Source organism: Pelobates fuscus, chromosome 6 (genome assembly GCF_036172605.1).
Source record: "Pelobates fuscus isolate aPelFus1 chromosome 6, aPelFus1.pri, whole genome shotgun sequence".
In the NCBI taxonomy this organism is placed as follows: Eukaryota; Metazoa; Chordata; class Amphibia; order Anura; family Pelobatidae; genus Pelobates; species Pelobates fuscus.
The window spans coordinates 209,887,856-209,910,551 of record NC_086322.1 but is presented as its reverse complement, the minus strand read 5'-3'; the positions used below and the strand labels follow the sequence as shown (position 1 = coordinate 209,910,551).

The 22,696-nt window shown below is 39.7% G+C and overlaps 1 protein-coding gene across 2 annotated transcripts in view; it reads right to left on the bottom strand.

Annotated features, from left to right (window-relative positions):
• Positions 1–22,696, bottom strand: part of SHROOM3 (shroom family member 3) — a 397,699-nt gene that overhangs the window by 33,402 nt on the left and 341,601 nt on the right. For both annotated transcript variants that reach the window (XM_063458694.1, XM_063458695.1), the window contains 2 exons: positions 14,428–14,559; positions 3,242–6,404 (listed from right to left, as the gene is read on the bottom strand). In XM_063458694.1, coding sequence (XP_063314764.1) covers positions 3,242–6,404; positions 14,428–14,559 — 3,295 coding nt within the window. The remainder of the gene's footprint in view (positions 1–3,241; positions 6,405–14,427; positions 14,560–22,696) is intronic.

The following is a 22,696-nucleotide window of genomic DNA, read 5'->3' as shown; positions in this document are numbered from 1 at the left end:
TGCAAAACAGAAGAGGTGTTGCTGTTGAAGCTGTAAAATGCCACTTCCGCCATCATTGTTATAACTGTAAGTAATTATGAGTGCTTAAGCAATATGGATATTTTTATTGACTTACAAGTGTAACTCGCATACATGATTGGCTTTAATGTGATTTAATAAAACAAATTGTGTAAGTAAAAAAAAAAAAAAAGGAAAATATGTAATTCTTGGAAAAATAAATATTTACTGAGTAAAAACTAAAATCTAAAATGTTAAGAAAACAAGACAAATAAAAAGATGCAGGTTTAAAACTAAATTAAATCAGAAATATCATTGTGCTCAGAAGTATTGTTAAATATATATGCACTCATCATACTGAATGGCATTCTGAAGAGGAAATATTGTAGTCATGATTACCCTTAAATACAAATTACTTTCCATGTTGTCATCACAATCTGATCACTAAATCCTCTGTGCCAGCATGGCATGCCCTGCTTATTTAGCACATGCATCTCTATATAACCCTGATGTCATTTATTGAAAGGGACATTACAGTTTGATATATACTTTGTAAAGACCAGATTGTTATGGTAGCATATACCATTATTGGTCCTTGAAGGGTTAAAAACATTTTCACTGATAAAAATGTACCCAAAGAAGGTCACTTATTCAGCAAGCTTCCTACTGGAAGTCAGTGCCTGTCGTGGGCTTGGGAACAGAAGCCTGGTGTACTCTGACCTAGTTTAAAGACATTTTTGTCTGTTACCCATGAGAATACGTTAGCAGTTCTGCACTATAGCTGATCAGATGCCACATGCTCAGCGTAGTTCCCACAAGCAAGTGCGTGATAACTACAAAATCTATAGACACTCAGCCAGTACATCTGTAAACAGTTTGGGCAAAGTATTCAGTACTTATAGATTATGTGTGACTGCGAACTGAGGGGAATTGTTTACAGAGACAGAAGATAAGAATTTTTAGAAAGGCAATTTTTCTAAACAAATCTCATCTGAGTGTGGTTCTTGTTCAAATCAGAGTGATCCGTCATAAAGATTCACGTCAGCAAAATTCATAAATAACCAATTACAGTAAATATTTCGTTTTTAAATATTACATAACGTCATTAAATAAAAGTAATGATTAAATAATTTAACTAACAAGTAATAGTTTAAATAATTTCAAAGGCCACTGAATATTCAACAATGTAATATTGTACAAATATTGGCCTTGTCTAATAATTTAATTGCACAAGTCAAACTTGATTTACTGAAATTTGGATCAAAGAGCCATTTCTACCAAAAAGGAAGTTCTGCAAAACATTTTGTGATACTGATCCCTAAGGATTGATTTAATGAGAATATACCCGGAGTCATTGTATCTTATAGCAGATTCTCTCAGAAAAGGGGGGTTTAAGGTGTGTACTTGTGAACTGATCTGCTTATTTTAGCCCACGTGTCACTTCTCTGGACCAGAACAATATCTTTATGACTGCACCAGTTACTGCACCTTCACGTCTGCTCTAGAAATTAATCACATCAACACCCTATCATTTTCCTAGTTATAACTATGAAGTTGGGAGCTGGAGTAAAAGAATATACAAATAACATATAGACAAAAATGCAGGTCTCCCAACTGTCCTGTGCCTGGCAGCATTATCCAAGTTCTGGATCTGTGTGTTTTGCCTTCCTAGGTTATTACATAAATAAAAAAGTATTCATACATTTGATAGGCCTGGGTGGTAGTCCACATGGCAATAAAGATGTGCATATGTGCTTGCATGCTCCCTTGGATGAACACAACCAATACATACCATAAGTTTAAATAGCCTTAAGTCGGTATAAAAATATATGGTGAAATAATGCTGCAAAATCTAGATTCTTTTCTCTGGAAAGCCGTGCACTATTTCAAAATGTGTTGCTTTCCTATATCAACATTCCCCACATTTGTCTGTGGTGTTATCTAAATTCTACATAAAATTATGCAGCACTTGGCCAAATGCCTGGTATAGATAAACAATTCATATATTTACTTGCGTTAATAAGTCTTGCTCTTCCTAAATCAGCTCTGTCATTCCCTCCTCCTCCAAAATTGAGTATTTCATAAAGATACAATCTTTAATAAATCCTCACATTGATTTAGTTGAAATTTCACAGAAATTCTAAAGCAGTCAAAAAATAGAGAGACAAAATTGGGACTACTTTGTCTTAGTATATTCTTCACGTTTGCCAAATCTTGACAAAAGGCGGATGCTTCCACGCTCAAGTTTTAGCATTTCCACTAGCCATCAGTGTACGGAAAAAGGATCTGTCTATGGAGGACTCCGCAGTTGTAGTCTCCCGCATGTGACGCTGACATGGGTTCTTGGCAGATGACCTGCCAGGAGCTGAAAAGATGGTCAATGAAGGCCATGGCGGCTGCCGCAAGGGACAGGTTACGATAAGTAAAATTTAGCATCCTGTGCACCCAGCCACCACCACACACCAAGCAGTATAGTTACCGAGGGGGTCTTTGCAAAATATGCCAAGACCTTCAATGGTGACAGAGTGCTTTAACAAATTATGAAACCTACTGCAAATATTATGGTATTTTAAAATCATATGTGTGTTGTTGGTTTTTTTTGGGGGGGTGGGCAGTTGTGAACAAGTAAGGGTCTTCAGCTGAACCTCTATGTCCACTTAAATGTTATATACATTTGTGGAGAAAGCTTATTAGATAAGCTGAAGAGAAATATGTGAATTTTAAGAGGGAGTACAACTAGCAAACGAGTATTTTAGGTGATTAATTCCTTCCTCTAGAAAGCAATCTATTCATTTACCAATCTCCTGAGAAACCCTAGAATCCCATTGTGGGAGGGGAACAGTGTTTAAGGTGAGACGTTAGAATAGATTGGGCATACATGTTCCTGGAGCCCTTGAATTGGGGAAATATTAAATCTAACTAGTTTGAGTATTATTTTTTTTTTTTTTTACAAACTTTTTTTGCTTTGACGAATTTCAGTACAAGTAATATGTTTATGTTGAGTTATTTAACAAACAGACTGTTAATGTAGTGCTAGTGGCTTTCCTAATAGATTTTCAGTGGTTCTTAAGTCCTTAAAAAGCAATGATATTTTTCCCATCATCACAATCTCATTATTAAAATAAAGACCAGACGGTTAAGACAACAAAGACCGTCACAGGTTCATAAGGGGTTAAACCACTGATGTATTTATTTATTTTTACTGATGCCCTCATTGATCAATTACAAAGTTATTTACACCTACCTGGCTTTTCTTACCACCAGATGGAGTGGACTGTGACCTCACATGTAGAGCAGTTGTCGGCTGTAACGTGTCAAGCAAATCCTCAGCAGAAGCTGATTTACCAGGCACTCTTTCTACTGTTCTATCCCCAAATTCACCATCTCTTGATGAAGTTAATTCCATGCGATTGTCTATTTGAGTGCTTTTGCTAAACTCTGTTTTAGTTCTGTAATCAATAAACCTTTGATTGGCAAAAGAGCTACTACGGCCCCTGCTATCTTGCCAAATGTCTTGCTCAAAGCTGGCTAGATCAGATAAGCCAGTTAGACCAGGTGGAAGAGTGGAGGAAACATGCCTGTTTTTTGTATCCCTACTACGGTAAGAAATGTGGTCTTGTAGTAAATTTATGCTAGATGTAGAAGAATTGCTCTGGCTCTCCAACATGCTCCCTGTGAAATAAGTACTTTGAGACCTTTCTTTTAAAAATCCAGCTTCTTGAGAAGAAGGCCTTCGACCGGTCTTACGCTCTATATAGTCTGCAAGGGCATTTTGCTGGAGCTGTTTAAGCTCTGGCTTTGACAGATTAACTGTTGAAGAAGCTTTACCATCCCGCTCAAAAATTCTACGTCTGTCTGCCACTGTGTTTTCTATGAAGTTTACGTTTTGCCCTCTTTTTTGAACATTTAAAGCTGATGATTCATTATCAGATGCTCCAACTTCATTCATCTTTTCTGGCTCAGAGTATGACCTCTTTTTTTGCTCAGCTGTCAACCTTCTCCTGGCCCCAATACGGGTTACAGGGAATGAAATCCCTTGGTTTTCCAGACTCTGAATGTCTTGGAATTTGGCACAATTATCTGTTGGATTAATGCTGTGCCTTTCCTTTGGAGCATGGGGAGACACAGGTGAAGTCTTACCCAGAAGAATAGCTGAAGTGGGTCTCTTTATGGTTTTTTCTTGCTTCTTATATTGTGGTGGGGTGATCTCTAGATCTTTGCGTCTAAAAGATGTAGCCTCTAGTACCTTGGACTGTGCATGTTTGATGCTGTTCCTGTACGCTCTGTTAAATCCCAGAGTGTCTTGTGAAGCATTTGCCCAGTGGGCGTCTTTATTTGGCATTGTTTGGGCATCAACTTTTCGTTTATCGTCATTTGGTGCTGCTTCCACAACACGCTGTTCATGCTTATACTGGGATACTTTATCTATCTGACTGTCTACTCCATCTTTTTTAGACTCTCCTGTCACCATGCTGTAGACACTGCCAGCTCTTTTTAACATCTGCTCATTGTTAACTTTCTCTGTGCTTTGAGAATTTGAAAGTCTGCACCTTTCACTATATTGATTGTGTTCCTGCGAGTTAAATCTGTTTCTTATTTCTTCAATACTGTTTACAGATCCTCTGTTGTTCAATCCCCTTGAAGGATGCCCTGTCTGTTGGCCATAAAGGTTTCCAGAGGAGACCTGGGATCGATGACTCTCTTGCTCTCTTTCTTCAATCTTACATATCTTTTCTAGCACTGAAGATCGTGGTTTATTAGCATCTGCCTTGCTATACTGTACACTTTGACTACTTTGAGTGCTGCTAGAGCTTAATCTCCTTCTAAACTCACAGTTTTTTGTCTGAGGGAGGAAAGATGTATCCTCAGACTGATTGCCAGAAAGCACCACTGAACTGCCAGCATCTTCAATGTGTTTTGTAAAGCTTGGATTGTCTAATTTGTTTCTGAGATCTTGCCGGCGAGGGCTTCCATCAGGTCTATTATTTGAAGAAGGGGTGTTACTGTGGAGATTCCCCCAATGTTTATCCTGAGGAGTATCAATATTTTCATTTTTGTATGATTCTATATTGGATGGAGATGAAGTATCCTGTTTCATCTTTAATTCATTCTGGAATGGTACCTCGTTCAAAATCCTGTTTTGTGCATTAATAGGCAGCCCCAGTACTTCACCTTTACTTTGTTTTTCAATATTGGTTTGATTTCTTGTTGTCATTCTTACCCCATTTTTTATTTGTTGCTTGCTGCTGCGGAGTTCTTGGCTTTTTTGTGAGACATTTGGATCGTTGACAGTTAATGATGAACTTGTTGGAATTTCAGGGCCAACTGAAAAATGAAGCTTGTACTGAGCTAAACCTGCAGGTCCATCTTGATTTTTATCTAGATCTTTATTGGGGAGGTTTGTTGGACAATGCACGGGTGCTTTATTGTGGAGATTTTGAGAATCTTTTTCATTATTATCAAACGGTGAATCGGATGCATTTTTTCCCAGAAAGACTGAAGGTGTTGGAGTGTATGCACCCTCTTTGGCAAGCGCTGGGTAAAGCCTTCCATTGTTGTTTTTAAGAGGTGACGGAGCATGTGCAAAATGAGGCTCTGGAGATGGCACAGGGTAGATCCCTGTAGGAAGCATTGGCTGCCCAGGTTGTGGGGCCGGTGAATAAATGTGCTTAGGTTTTGTAAGTGGGCTGCTTTCTGGACTCTTCTCCATAACAGTGTGCAGCTGCCCTTCACCAAATATTGGTTTCAACTGTTGAGACAGGTTACAAGTGCCACCCGTTGCTTTGGAATGTGTTCTTAAAGATCGGTTCTGGTCACTGCTAGACCAAGAGCTGGGTCTTTCGTGGTGCTTTGTTATTGCATAACTGTCACTTCGAGCAGGTGGCATGGGAGGTCCCCTTTCAAGACTGTCACTCTCAGAAAAAACTCTGCTTTGCTCCAATTTACTGTGCAAGCCAGTGCTGTTCCTGTTGTTACTGGAAAGCCTACTATAGCTACGGTTCTTGAATGAGGATGAATTCACCTCGTACTCTTCAGAGACACCACGTTGTGCATCATAGACTGTCTTAATATACCGGATATCAGCGTGCTTTATCCCTTCTTGTAAATTGTTCCGAGAGTGCATACTTTCCATTGAATAGGACCTCTCTTTAGAGAACGAGTTTTGATGGTATTCAGGTATGCTGGAGTTGGTTGAGAAAGAGCTGTAGGCAGAGTCTCTTTTGCTGTGCAGATGAGCAAGTTGATCTATGCAATTGGTGGACTTAGCTGGTGAGAGATGGTGGTGGCAAGGATGAAACGTAGGTGGCATGTGCTCCAGGCTTTCCATGCTCCCTCTGGAGCTGTACTGATCAGGGCTCCGTCTTAAGTACCCATGGTCGTAGCTGGAGAGATCACTTGTGGAAGAACTGAAAGAGAGAGGAACACAGGGAAAAATCTTACTGTTTGCAAGGGATGTTCGTGTGAGCTTATAAATAAACTTGCAGATGAAATGTTTAGGTTATGGGAGGAACGGAAGAAAAACCATATTTGGGGTCGTGCTTTGTTCATTGCCAGCTGTCATTCCTGTATATTACAAGTAATTGCATGCGGCTGCTCTATGCATCCCATTAATAAAAACTCACTGTAATATGACACAGACAGGAAAATGGGAGATTTCAGAACCCTCTGGGACATGATAAACACCTAGCAAAGGTCCAATCAAAGTGCTGGTGAATACTTTAGAAAAGTAGAAACATTCAAAAAAAAGAACACATTCGGAGAACGACCATGCAAGATATAAGCAAAGCGGAGGATACAGTATGTGTGTTTTATTTCTTTTCTTTTTATGGAGTTGAAAGATTTCCCTGGCAATCTTCCTGGAATCTAGAAGCTTTAGAGTCATGTTGTTTGCTGTGAGAAATCTAAACAGACAAGACAGAAAGGCACAAGAAACGGAAAAAGAAATAAAAATATATTTTAAAAAAAGCTCACAGCTTCTTAGAGAAGACTATATGAAGGCCATGCACTGATTTTAGGATCTTACCAAGATATAAAACAATTACATATTTTATACTGCCATATATGAAGGAAACACATTTCCCCCGTAGTGTAAGAGAAATATTATTTTAGTTATGTTCAGTAACTGCTTAAAGGACACTCTAGGGCTAGGCACTATAACTGCTTCAGCTGATTTAAGTGTTTAAACGATTTGGAGTCCCCTGACAACATTCTTCCATTCATCTAGTTCTAACACGATACCGCAATCTATTTTACAAGGGTACAAGTGAGAGGAGGAAAAATATATTCAGGGATCCAAATTTTACCTTGCCACGAGCCTTTGGCAAGTGAAAATGTAGCCTTGGGGAGTCGAAATTTACCCCTGCTTGGTAAGCCATGTGCATTGTGATATGATGAAAGTGGTCAGCAGACACTTTCAACCAATCACAGCTGCACATTGCTGTATAAGCCTATCCCCTCTGTGATACTTGGGCTAATGAGGAAGCATTAGCTAATACAGAAATGAGAGGCTGTGATTGTCTGAGTGTCAGCTGACAGCTTTAAACCCTTAAGGACCAAACTTCTGGAATAAAAGGGAATCATGACATGTCACACATGTCATGTGTCCTTAAGGGGTTAAACCACAACACAAAAAATCACAGCACCCTCTACTGGTATAAATTTGTATGGCTAAAATAAACTATTTTTTTCTTTATTGAGAAATTTCTTTTCATACAGTGAACATTCATATACACAAATAATTACATGAAGCAAGCTATGAAACACAGCAATTCATAGTACAAAACAGAATAAAACTAAAAAGCAGAACAAGCGTATCATGTGCAATTGTTAGGTACAATCCACCCCCTGCTATGTTACAACGTGTTGCTACCAGAATATGCATAATCACAGCTCTATCTTGGCTTGAAGAAACTATGTAATCGCTGCCTTGATCATACCATCTGTAGGGGCAGGGCAGTTTCCCAGGGACCCTTATTTAGTGTTTAATACTGAACTGAGGACGACAATCTTATAAACCTGTAATGGAAGGTATTGTGTTAACATGCAAATAGAAATTAAGCATGAGGGCAAAGCCTTATAAGAGGTCCATGTCGAGGCCTCAGGGTCAAAATAATACGCAGTGCAGCAGTTTAAAACTGGAGTCTTTTTTAATTTTTTACTTTTTATTAAGGGTTGTCTTTTTTGTCTCCTTATATTTTTCAAGGTTAATCTTATTTCTTGCAACAAAAATGCCTTATTAAATTGCTCACTTCTGGCGAGGTTATTCCCACCTTAGTAAAACATTGCAATTCAGTTCTTTGCCAGCTTAATTCGTTACTGTTTACAGTCATAAAATAGGCTGTTAGAATTCTGCAGAAGTCTATAAAATAGGGACTAGTTTAGTATACATAGTTAATCTAATGCTGGATATTGTGTTGCTTTCAATAACCCAGGCTAAACCCTTTTACTTTAAACACTGCCTTTATAGAGAAAATGCAGTGTTTACATTGCTGCCTAGTAATACCTCTAGTGGCAGACAGCCATTAGAGGTGCTTCCTGAGTCAGTGCTGCACATGCAGCATATCCAAGCTTTGAATGGAGGCACTAAACGTTCCTCATAGAGATGTACTGATTCAATGCATTTCTGTGAGGAGATTTTGATTGGTGCAGTGTGGTGTTAGCCTCACAGGAAAGCAATGGATTGGCTGAAATTGTCAATTTCAGCAAAGGAGGCAGAGCAGGGCTGCCCTGTGTGGCGCTGGAATAAATTTAAGTTTTGTCCCTCTTTTTGGGGGGTAAGGGGTGTTTTTAACACTGTAGTGCCAGGTTCCTTTAATCGTTTGGAGCCAAAGCCTATTTTGGCGTGCATTGCTCTAAATAACCAGAGCATTGCTTTTTTGCAATTTGTTTGTGCACCTACACGCTTGCTAAGCAAAAAGGGGAGGGAGGACTTCTAAAAGAAGCAAAATATACATCAATAAAGAAATCAAATGAAGAATAATAAGGGCAAAAATGGCTGGTGGCGAAGTAAAATTTAGTTTGAGCCCTGAAGATATTTTCCCTCATCTCAATTGTGCCCTGTTTGTAAGGCAGATTGTGGCATTGTGTTATAAGAAAGAAAAGAAAAGTGTTGCAGGAGGATATGTCTGTTTTATAAGGTGACCAAGATATGTATTGTGCCAACAATGAAAAACTTGTTTTTAAAGACAATAACATATGTTCCAGCTGAGCTCAAGCAATAAAAATGAAAACTATGTACAAAGCTCATTTATCAAATGTTTTACACAGCGTCTGAGTTATAAATGAGCTACAACAACTTTTCCCCTCTTTCCATCCAGTGTTTAGAGACGAATGGCAGATTGCCTGGTTTATGGCAGACTATAAGGTAGAGTAACTGTAAAAGGACAGCAATGGGACTAAAAGAAATATTATTAGATTAAAAAAGTGGTAGCAAATTGTGCACTGCTGCATAACAGAACAGGGTAATAATATTCTCTGAAAGTGAAATACTACATGAAATGTGGCATAACGTACTTACAAATACATATAAGGTAATAAGATTGAGGGCCTGCTTTTGTGAATTTGCAATCTAGTCCGAGGTCGGAGGTGAAAATGGCAAAAATAAAAAAAAAATACTGCAGGAAAGAAAAATAATAAATTGTGGTTCCCAAGCCACTCCTCATGGCCCAACAATAGGTTTTGTCAGTATCTCCATTGGAATAAAACAGGGAAATACAGCAATTCTGGATTGTTGATGGGCCATGAGGACTGATTTGGGAACCACTGGTTTAGAATGAAGAAATAGAATGCGTATAGAGGGAGCCAGGTGAATGTGCTGGACATTGGCAGGAATCATCAGATACGCAACTAGTACATTTCTCCAAAGTAGTAGACTGCACAAAACACTTCTAACTGGAGAAACATGAGAAAGAGTTGGAAAGAGAACTCCAGAAGTGCAAGAATGCATTGTACAGATGCAGACTTCTAGAAAGAAAAACAGAGGATAGTTGGGAAAATATTTATAAATAAAAACAGAGAGTTGAGGGGTACTGTCAGGATCCTATTCTGACAACCAAGATATTGTTTTGTTTCATTACTGCAATACCTGTTTCTCACCTCTAGTGGCCTCCCTAGCCACTAGTTAATCCCCAGTAGCTCTCACCTGCCTCTTATAATCTTCCAAGTCTGCTATAAAAGGCTACACCCAACTCATCATATGGCCTTTACATTGAGAGATGTTGTGTTCTGCACCTGGCTCTTACTGATACTTGTTTATGGTCTGATACTGACAAGACATCTGTTCCCTGCTTAAACTGATTCCTGATAACCTTCTCAAATCTGATTCCCTTTGATTCATCCAAAAATCCTGCTTTAATTCAAACTGGACTTTGTTTTCTAACTATTCCTTATTTGCTTTGGATCTAACCTGCTTGAACTTTACTAACCATCCTAGTAATTGCAAATCCTGATTCACTTATCTGGTGACTTCTGTACAAATCCTCCAAACTAAAGAGACTGTTCACCTTAACTTAGAACCAACCTCAATTCCACTATCCTTTATTATTGTCTGATATTATGGTTACTTGTTAACTATTATTTCACTAATCGGTTTCCCTGTCTCCTGTAAACCTTCTTCAGGGCATATTGCCTAAACTTCTATTTCTCCTACTATTTATTACTCCTTTATACTTGCCTGTAATTCTGTTTCTAGGTTCTGCTTTCTCTATCTTTATTATTCATTTTCTCTTTTTATCCTGTTCTTTTTGTCTAAACAATGTCTAATAACTCAAACTACCTGAAGTCATCCACGGCATAAGTCTCCTCTCTGACCTGCTCAGAAACATGACAGGTACAGTGTTAGATTATAGAGGGGAATGTAGTTTTGGGATTATGAATTGGAATTTTGCTCCCTAGATGATTATGATTATGAGTTTGACAGCTGGGTTTATTGTGACAGTCTGGAAATGGGACGGGCAGTAGAAAAAGGTAAATTGAGACAAAATGGTACGTTAGTAAAGAACAGATCGCTTTTTGGCTGTATCTGGGGTTAGGAATCCTGCAAATGTTCCATAGGCGAGACAGGCAAGATTTAGAAAGTTCATTGATTGGGAGTGAAAGAGGTAGAGCATTAAATGTAACTTTTACAAGCTTACAGTGCTGGCGAGAGTTAGGAGTTATTGGCTACAAACAAAATTATAGATGCTGGGTTTGAATGTGATGGGAGATAAGTAATGGCTGAGTTTTTGAGATGTTAAGCTGTAAATTGTGTGTTGCCAAGCAGGAAAAGATTGTAGATAGTTAAAAATACAAAATTGCTAGTGTGATGGGTCTGGGGAGACAACAAATAATAGTGTTGTCAGCATGCAGATTGTACAAAAAAAGACAAAAGCACAACAGGGACTGCAGAAGTGAACCTTGAGGTACCCCGATTAGACAAATAAGCACTATAACTATCAAAAAAGATAACATACAAAGACGTGTGTGTGTGTTTGTTTAGGGGTACCTAACATGGACAATATTGGCACTCAGACTAATCTCAAGGAAGTGGTCTGTGTTATGTACCCACTATTTTGACCTGGCAGAGTTTAACCCCTTAAGGACCAAACTTCTGGAATAAAAGGGAATCATGACATGTCACACATGTCATGTGTCCTTAAGGGGTTAAATGCCTCTATAGGCTGTCACTCAGACAGCCACTAGAGGCATTTCCGATCAAATAGCAGAGTAAACCTCTGTTATTTCAATCAGATGGTCTCAGAGACATTCTGATTGGCATAATGTGGCATTTTGCTGTGCATGCGCACAAGCCTCCCAATGCTTTCCTATTGGAAGCTATGAAGGAGAAAAGGTAAGTAGCCCAGCAGGTTGAGGCCAGAATCCTAAACAGTTAACAGGGCACTATAGCATAAGGAATACACAATTGTATACCTAACACTATAGTGTTCCTTTAAAGTAATACACATACAGACTGTAATGCCCATAGGGAACATTATAGATCAATGTGACACCTACCACCCACTTTCACCTGTTTGTCTGTAACCATCAACCTGTGATGTAAGCAAAAAATCCCTCTAAGGAGGCATTAGTTTTTCTTTTGTCTTTAACCTTGCAATATCAATGTGGGAAAACATTAACTGGTTACCAAGGCTAGACTGTATCTTCCAGATTTATAACAAGTATCTTAAATATATACATATACCCAGTGTGCGATTGGTTAAAATGTGTAGTTATGCTACAGCAAGGCTAAGCCTACAGCAAACTAGTAACAGAAAATCAATAATTTTTTTTTGTCATTTCAAAAATCACCTTTAATGATTTCTTCAGACATTAAGAATGTTAAATAACAAGAATTGTTACAACTAGAGGTACTTTATAAATGTACACTTAAAAGACATGCATATCAGTAACACAACAGTATGCATTTCATTAGGCGAATTAATATAATCAATGGATTTTGTAGACATCATAATAAACCAGAGACGGAAGATCAACTTAGAGTTCGGCCTTGGGTTAGGGATAATGTTAAACTTTTGATATGAACTAGGACATATAGGGCTATCAGAGATTGGTGGGAGTTGCATTCCTCTGTAGCAGCAGCAACTGCTATGCTTAATTTAACCTTTCTTAGAATAAAGACATGCTGGAGGGAGAGCTGATCACACTGTTTCTGTCTGCAGTTCTTCCCCCAGCATATCTGTCATGGCAAAATGTATGTATAATGGCAAAATATGTATATTCAATGGGGCATCATGTGTACCTCAGTTTTGAGATGTTCGGTGTGAAGAAATCAAGTCATGTCTGCAGATCTGCTGGTACTGAATCCTCCAGACACCCAGTATGCAAGGTTTGTCTCCACTTGCAAAATACAGTAGTGTGTGCTCTGAATTCAGGAGCAGTAAGAGACGTTTGGAAATCCCAAGCTGAACTCCTCACCCTGGGAGGATTGTAAATGATGTAATGACTCTGGCACGGCTCATTCAGCCCAGCGTCCTGTGAGTAGTCTTATGCTCACTCATTTGTACGGATACATTTTTTTTTTTCGCCATCCTTTCTAATCTGAGCTAAGGAACATGAAGTGTTTTTCAATTGTACTATAATTTCCCCTCAAGTGTCAAGAGCGTGTTGAATTTCTACAATTTCTACAGATTGGAACACCTGGGGATTTATATTGTAGTAACGGAAATATATAGGCAACTTAACTAACGCTTACACTCAACCTATCTAACACCTAAACTCCTTTTTGTGACACAAGGTCTTCAGAACCCACAAGATATTTAAAGCATAAATTCATTCTAGCAAATTACTTGATTGAGTCACATGCCAGTAGAGGGTACACATGACAATTAAATAATTAATTTAATGACCATATATAATTAATTTGCTTACCTAAATAGATATACTGCTCCACTTTCTATAAATAATGCAAATATTAACAGAAGTGAAGATTTCTGTTGACTTAAAGAAGGTTTTCTTTTCAGCTACTTTTACCTTGAATTTCAAATTCACTTTGAATTCTCTTTAAAATCTCACGTTCGTGAATAACCCTGAGAGTCACGTACAGTCAATCCAGCCCTTCATATTTCACAGGTCAATAAAATGCGTAGCACTGAAGAAATCTTCCAAGCACCGTAATCACTACTCTCTGATATAGTAATAGAAATTTTCAGGAGTTTATTCATGTAACAGTGAACGGCAGCAAAATGAAAATGAATTGCAAAAAAACAGAATCACTGCCACGGCATTCCAACTTAAGCCTCAATTTTTCTATTTTGTTTTCAATTTAACACAAGTTGATATTTGGTGAATACAACTTTTCGAATGTCCTCTGTAGAGAATTAAAGGATGATCATGCAGTGCCCAGATGTCAAAGTGTGTCTTAGAGTTATCCAATTCAATCCCTCCAAGCAAAGGAAGATGTAGTTCAGTTTTGCTTTGAAAAAGACATGAGTGAAACTACTGCCTTCGGTAACCTATTTGCCCCATAACCGCCATGGGATGTTGCTTTAATCTATTTACTGTGTTTTCATTTGCACGTCTGAAGACAAGGAAAATCAGAGTTAAAGGGCTACGAGTGAACTCACCTACAGTATACTTAGAAGCATTGTGCACCAAGGCTAATATTGCCACAAATTGTATTCTGTTCTGTTTCTGGTTCCCTGTCACTGTGACTAAGGACACCAGAATAAAATGCTGGTCACAAATATGAGACATGGACCAAAGTATTACACAGATATCCAAAGTAACAAGCAAAAAACAAGCACATGCAGCCGACAGTCTAAGTGATCTATAATTACTGAAATAATATATATCTGTAAAAATATATAATTGTTTTTCCAACAATGTCTTTTTTGTTATAATAGAAAGTGGCCATACCATCCTACACACCATATTAAATATTTGAAGTATTGTACTGATTTGTTACTTTATTCTGGAGAACAGAACATATCTCACCTTGAGTGATAGGCCTGGTGCCATGGAGATCCTATAGTCCCCTGGGATATTTGCATCATGCTGGGACTTTGTAGGGGCTCCAGTAATTTGGTTGAATGCCAAGAGTGGGGACGGATGACAGTCTCGCTTTGCCTAAAAATAAATGGAGCGATAAAAATTTACATTAGAAATCCTGAGAAATACAATCATTGTTCAGCGTTTCTTCTTCTCTTAGCTAAACGTTTAATAAGTAGCATAATAAAATAATGGTGTGGACATACCAACACACAGAAATACAAACAGCAAACAGACGCTGATTTACCCTTTTACTGTTAGAGAGGTGGCTAACGCACTTAATACAGGGCTTGAAATTGTTTTTGAAATCTAGGAGCCAGCTAAAAAAGTCAGGAGCCAGTTTGTTTAAGGGGCACTATAGTCACCAGAACCACTGCAGATTAATAGTGTTGTTCTGGTGCCTATAGCCTATCCCTATAGCCTTTTCAATGTAAACACTGCCGTTTACATTGCTGCCTACTAAGACCTCTAGTGACAGTCACTCAGACGGCCACTAGAGAGTCCTGTGTCAGTGTTCTGCATGGAGGCGTTGAATGTTACCCATAGAGAACATGCGTAATATCCTCCCAATGCTTTGCTAAGGGAAAGTATTGGCTTAGCTGAGATCATTAAGATCTCAGCTATGGAGGCAGGACAAGCAACGGCGAAACCAGCATGGCATGGGTAAAAAGGTGAGTACAAACATCAATCATGTGATCGGAGGAGGGCAAGTACCTAAACAGACACACACACACACACAGACACATATACACACATCCACGGACACACTTTCTCTAACACTCACACATTTATATTTGTAATTATAATCCTAATCCACCCTGCCTTTGGGAGAGCCTAGTGCACTTTCCCTGGGGTCCAGTGGGGCTGCGATCTTCCTGCAGCTCCTCTCTGCTCCCTCGCACTGTCTGCAGTGATACCAAGGACGGAATTACATCATATTCCGGCTCCCAGTATCATTACACAGCGAGAGGGAGCACAGAGGAGCTGCAGTAAGACTGCTCCCTCACGCGCTGCCCCAGCCTGCCGCCTCTAAGATAAGTAGGGTGGCCGCCTGCGCCAACCCGGGCAGCCGGCTACATGCTCCCATCAAATGTCAGTTAAAAATGGCCAAACTTGCTTTGCTTTGTATGAAGACGTCCAGCGTCTACAGAATCCCTATCGGTCCACCATTTAGCTTCCATCTGTGTGATGTTGCTCAAGAAGGAGATCGATTGGCGCTGGAAAGAGTTAAGTGTTAAAAGGTTTTTTAACCCTTTAATCACCAGGTGGGGCAGAGGGACACTAAAACGTTTTCAATACAGTAAATGCAGCTAACAGATAGGTAATCTATTTTGGAAACCTGTTTACCCCCTAGGAGAATATGGTTTACCCACATGGAAGAGCTCTGCTCTATTGAAGAATTTTCTTCTAGTGTGCTTGGCAAAATGTCTGTGTACACTGTATTATGGCCACACTGGCTCCTCACTATCAACACCAAAGACTAAGAGATTACTGAAACATGACTTCTCACACTAATGATCAGAGGTTTAATCCCTGCTTGGATGATCACCGCCCTTCACTCCCTTTGTATCTGGTTTCCAGCTTTTGGATGTATACATCTTGTGCTTTGAAACTTCCTTCATCCATGCCTCGTTTGTTTACGCACAAGTGCAAATATAGGAGGTAATATTAAAAAGCATGATATATGTCCCCTTTTTACCAGAGAGTTCCTGTATATTTGACTGTCAAAGGTGTGTTGCAGATAGTGATAGTAGAAGGTTGGATAATGTAAACAATAAGAGATATTTGCCGCACTCTAAATTTACACATATATAACTTTTGGCAATTAGGCTGCGCATTTTAAGTTTTTTGAAAAACTGCAATGTTAACATGACAGGGTTAAGGACAGCCACTAGATGAGCTTCTGCAGCATTGGCCGAGTAAAACGTGGTCACCTGACATGGAAGCCCCACAGGTCAGTATTGATTCAATGATTTCCTATGGGGAAGTTTGAATGCGTGCACAGCGCTTGCTGCACTATAGGTCCTCTATGAACAGCATAGGATTGGACATCCTTGGAGTAGACCATACCTCCTCCATGCCACAGCGGGAGGCGGAGATGTAAGCAGCACCAAAAAAAGAGTCTTGGTGCTGGAAAATGTAGCTAAAATTAAAATTTTCAAAATGTTTAATGCAGGGGGTGGTGTGGGGGTGGTGTGGAGGGGGGAGTAGTGCCTGGGACACTATAGCATTAAGAATACAGATTTGTATTCCAAATGCTATAGTGCTCATTAAAATATATACTCGGTACAGCCAGAGCATACTTTGTGCTGGAGGAGGACAAATTGATACATTGTTCAATGAAAGAAAAATGGCAGAATTTATAACAATGATTGACAGGGAACAAAGATAGAGCTGATCCCTTCATGAATAAAGCTAAATAAAGAAATGTGGATTTCCCAGTTAGGGACACTATAGTCACCTGAACAACTTTAGCTTAATGAAGCAGTTTTGGTGTATAGAACATGCCCCTGCAGCCTCACTGCTCAATCCTCTGCCATTTAGGAGTTAAATCCCTTTGTTTATGAACCCTAGTCACACCTCCCTGCATGTGACTTGCACAGCCTTCCATAAACACTTCCTGTAAAGAGAGCCCTATTAAGGCTTTCCTTATTGCAAGTTCTGTTTAATTAAGATTTTCTTATCCCCTGCTATGTTAATAGCTTACTATACCCTGCAAGAGCCTCCTGTATGTGAATAAAGTTCAATTTAGAGATTGAGATACAATTATTTAAGGTAAATTACATCTGTTTGAAAGTGAAACCAGTTTTTTTTTATGCAGGCTCTGTCAATCATAGCCAGGGGAGGTGTGGCTAGGGCTGCATAAACAGAAACAAAGTGATTTAACTCCTAAATGACAGTGAATTGAGCAGTGAAATTGCAGGGGAATGATCTATACACTAAAACTGCTTTATTTAGCTAAAGTAATTTAGGTGACTATAGTGTTCCTTTAATTTTATATCCCTGTATATGACGTTTTTCCTTAAACCCAAGAGGTATTCCTTCCACATACTGTCCCCCTCTTCTAGCAATTTACCTGATACTCTTTTTAGAGTGCTAATAGCAGGATATTTATAAAATCAGCCTCGTAATTAGAAATCAATGAACAAGTTAGAAAATAATAGTATACTGGTAGTCTTTTATTTCATGCAATGCATGGTTTTATGTGCTAGCCCCCTTCAATTGTAGTTTTTCAATTACTAAGCTTATTCTGTAAGAATCTGATTTAAGAATGATTATCCTGCTTATTTTTAGATGTCTAGATCTCTGCACGGAGTATTAAACAGGTTTAAGTATGAACTTTGAAGAGAAAAAAAAAAAAAAATTGAAACCACACGTAGAAGACACGTTTAATAAATGTTGCCAGTCTTTTCATTCCGTTTTGGGGCCCACATGACCTCATTGTTTTAATGCTGCTTTAGCAGTTTATTCAGCTTGTCTTGGGGGTTAATCTGCTTTTCATACTGAAGCCCCATACCAAAAGGACTCTGCATTTAACATGCACAAAGACATTCCATGCTGAGTGGGGAATCTTTGGGCAGCAGAGACACACTTACATAATGACTGTATTAGTGCATGTGGCTAAACTTATGTCCAGACATTAAATTAGAACCCGATGCAAGAAACACAATGTCTACTACTAAAGTGCAAGCAAAATGTACGGTCATACACATTTAAATGTATCACTTTAAGGAATAGCTGCTCTCCAACCATTGAAGAAGACCATTTCTTCTTGGTTAAGATACATGTCTCCATTTATGGTAAAGTAACAGAGCTGTTTCACAGCATTTAATCAGAAGCAGCAGATTAAAGGCAGGAATGACTTTAATGGCTTTTAAAATTAAAGGGACAGTGTCGCAAACACATTGTTTTTACAGTATAAGCATGGAGCACACAAATACAGCACCAAACGGCATTCATCATTCAATTCACATCCATATTACACATCGCAGTTAAATGGATACAGACACCTCTTGACTTTTCTCACCAGAAAGTTTTGTGGCCACGTGCCGGTTTTTGACATTCATTGGAGGGGCCGGTGCCTACCATCCAGCCAGCTAGGCACAGAGCAGGACATGAGCCCTTACATACCCTCTGCATGATTTCTCATACTCTCAATGCCATGCCATGCTTTTGAAGGATTACCTCGTGCCATGTTGTTAACCCCTTCTGCACCGCGGGGGCTTGACAAAGGGGGAAGCTATAGTGCCAGGGAAAAAAAAGAGTTTGTTTTCCTGGCACTATGGTCTCCCTTTAAACTTTACAGTTTTGCAGGTTTGTAATGGTCTCCCAGACAGCCACTACATCTTCTTCTTCTGCAACAACTGAGTGAAACTTGGTCATGTTACCAAATGCAGCTTATAAGAAGGCAGTGAAGATGCACCTCCAATGAGAAGCATTTGATTGGTTGATTGGGCCTGTGCGTGGCGCGGGCAGCAGCACTGTGGGAGTCTTGGCACTAGAAAAAAGGTAAGTAAAACCTTTTCTTGTTACTAATTTTTAAAGCGGACGGGGGGGTGGGGCATAAGTCTAATTAGGAACATGGGGCACTATTATGTTGGAAATACTGGTTTGTATTCCTAACGTTATAGTGTTCTTTTAGCTTTCAGCTCATGTTGCCAGTAATTAGGTACTCCTCAAGGGCAAACATTTCAGAAATGTTTTTGTATTTGGTATATAAAAACATTGGGGCTAATGCTGCTGAAATTATATATACACACACCGGTATATTACATGATTTGCTAGTTAATTTTAATGGGCAGACCATGTTTTGGAATCCAACACTGCACGGATGATTACGTAATTTGTGCAATTATTCCCTGTAGTGAATAGAGTAATGTCCAAATCACATCTGCACTCTCTGGGGGCCCTAAACACATAAGTGTTCCAGTATGCCTGAGATTGGTGAGAGTTACTCCCAAGTTGTACCTGTAGCCATTTTAAAAACTGGCAGCTGAAAGAGCTGCCCCTCACTAATACCAGGCAGCACTGGAACATGAGTGGATATATAATATATATTATAGAAAAGTCCTCATCTTCACCCCTATACTACCCTAACATAATACACTAATCATTAACTCTTACATTACCCGAACACTACTCTATGCTACACATTAACCAAAATATATCACTAAAGGTTAATCCCTACATTATATATTAACTCCCACACTACACTTACACTAAACATCTTCGCTACCCATTAAAAACATACAGTACAGTGACAATTCACCCCTACACTATCTTAACACTCACACTAACACTAACCTCATGTAATATAAAAGATATACTGGTAAACAGGGCCACCATCAGGGGTGACAGTCAGAACTCTGTTAAACGAACACTGCATGCACTTTAATAACTTCATCTTATTGAAGTTATCATAATGCCTGCAGTACTACCCACCAAAACCCTTTATTTCACTAATTAGAAGGCTTGGAACCATCCCTTCAATCCCTCTGTGTATGAGAGCCGGGAATCTTACCTCCCTGCTGTCATACCGTAACATACTGTGAAGTCATGCACGTGCGTGCGCAGTGCCGTCACGGTCGGCCATAGAGAATCACTAAATACAATGATTGTTTATTCTTAATTGATCATGGGTACTGAGCCTGTAGCCTGTAGCGTTAGGAATACAGATATGTCTTCCTAACGCTTAGTGTTCATTCAGGGGGCCTGGTCAAACAATGAAGCCTGCATGTAACAGTCGAGATTATAAAAAAATACCTTTGAACATCTCAGTTGGCACATACCCGTTACACTCAATAGAAGGCCTTACAGAGAAAGTAAGAATAGAATACAAAACATCATGAAATATCATCAAAGAAAGAGTGTATTGCATCTCAGATACCCCTTGAGACTGTGAACCTGCATGTTAAAATGGCCATGCGCCCAAATACTTTGAAAGCAAGTACGTTGGCATTTGCTCTTTTCGTACTACTTCATACTTTAACTTCTTCACCAACACTCAATGCCTCGAAATATATAGTGCTAGGACAATGTTAACCAGTTATATGAATTAATGGCTAATTAATGGCCAATTACAAATTACATATTCCAGTACAGAATTCAAATGAACAGGGGGCGTGTCTTGGCCACCATCTTAGATGGCCACGTTTTAGAGAGGCTCCTGGACAAGGGGGGGCAATTTCGTTCATAAAGTGACAATTTAATTGAAATGGAGAAATTCTACCTTTAAATAATAATAGTTAATACAATTCCTAACATGGAGAAAATGAAGAAAGCTAAAAATCTGTACCTGTAACGAAGAAATCGGGAGCAGGAGCTGCTGGGGTGAGTAAGGGTGCCCAGGCTCACTCCCCTGCTTCCAAGTCTGGCTCGCGGCTGGTTTCGCCGCTTAAAATATCGTTGGTGGCGCCGGGGAAATCCCTCCCCACCTCCCTCCCGGTCTCCCATGCTAAAACTTATACCTGTGCGGTCGCGACCCGCTTGCAGAATTCAGAGAGCGGCGGGACCGCGGCCGCACTAGCCGACACCTCTGTGTGCGGCTCAGAGTGCTCCGAGCACTCAGCATGCTCGGAGCACAGAGCTGTGTCTCCCGCGAGCGGCAAGGACCACCCAGCAAGCCGCTCGCGGTCTCAGAATAGAGCAGCCCGGTCGCTCACTTACAAAAGTGACCGGGCTGCAAGTAAAGGGGAGGGTAGTGTGAGGTCACGCTCCCCATCGGGATCCTCGGCCTCCAGGTTGTCGGTCCCGGTGGGGGGGGGGGGGCTCTGCTATCCGACCCAAAACTCTTAAAGGCACAGTAAGGGCTATGGAAAGCCCAGAGGTCCAAAACATGGAACTAGGAGCTGAAATGCTCCAAACAAGTACTTTCTCTGCACTACCACAGAGAAAAGGTCATGATGCCACAATAAAGATGGCTGCCAGACCAGACTGTGTATTCCACTCCCAAGATGGCCACTGCCACCTCCAATATGGCTACCACCACATTTATAGCAGCGACTTACAATCCTAATATGCCACCTGAATTGGCAGATGATCTGCCACCATCAGCTGGCATGATAATACAACTCATTAAAGATTTGAGAGTCGATCTGAAAAACGACTTTAAGAAAGACTTTGACACTTTATATGGAGCCATGGAGGGCATTAATTAGCGGACAGAAATAATAGAGAATAGATTGCACTCAAGAGCAATCTCACCTGGATTTGGTTGAAACTGTAAAAGAGCTTCAGAAGCAAGTACACCAACAAGCAGAAAAGTTAGCGGACGCCGAGGATAGAAGTAGGCGTAATAACCTAAGGATCAGGGGGATCCCTGAAAATATAGACTCTCTGGAATTACAAAGTTATTTCCAGGCAATGGTGAAGTCAGCTCTACCAACTGCTAAAAATACGGATCTGCTACTGGACCGCATCCATAGATTGCCTAAACCCGGTAATGCGCCTGCGGCTGCACCCAAAGATGTGATAGTGAGATTTCACTATTACCACATTAAAGAGGAATTTCTGGGTGCAGTACGCACGTCAGGTCTCACGGGGGACTACAGCGGTATGAAGGTCTTCCAAGACTTCTCTGCCCAAACAATGAGACGACGCAGAGAATTTCAACTTTTTACCGCGGATCTAAGACGAAGAGGGATAAGATATAGATGGAGATTCCCGGTTAAAGTCCTTTTCCGCATGGATGGCAGGAATTTCATAATCACGTCGCCTGAGGAAGGAATAGAACTCATCCAATCCATGAATAGAAGTCAGGTATCGCCTCATAGACTCTCGCCATCTACTCCTCTGCAGGCCAGCAAGAGAAGCAAATCGGACACTTCCCGAGTTTCCAGTTCATAGAGCTACAGTCTCCATTTTCCACGGTCGTAAATCGTTCGATACTTCAAGTTAAGATGTTCTTCCTATCTTCACTAAGGATTTTTTTTTTATATATACACGTTTATTTTCATGATTTATTTTTTTTCTCTATTGATTTTTATGGCTTGGTTCTGAGAAAACTTTATCTCTGCAACAGGCTTTCGAGTCCTGCTCCAGTCTGGAGATTTAGCGAGATTACTTTGAATTTTGACTTGTTTCTCCTGGTTATGACTGTCCTTAGAGTTTGCACACCAATGATTATTTGACATGCGACTTAACGGTTTATTTCAGAAACCGATTTGATCACTTAAATCTTTCCAAATTTTTACAATCAATATTTTTTTATGGTCCC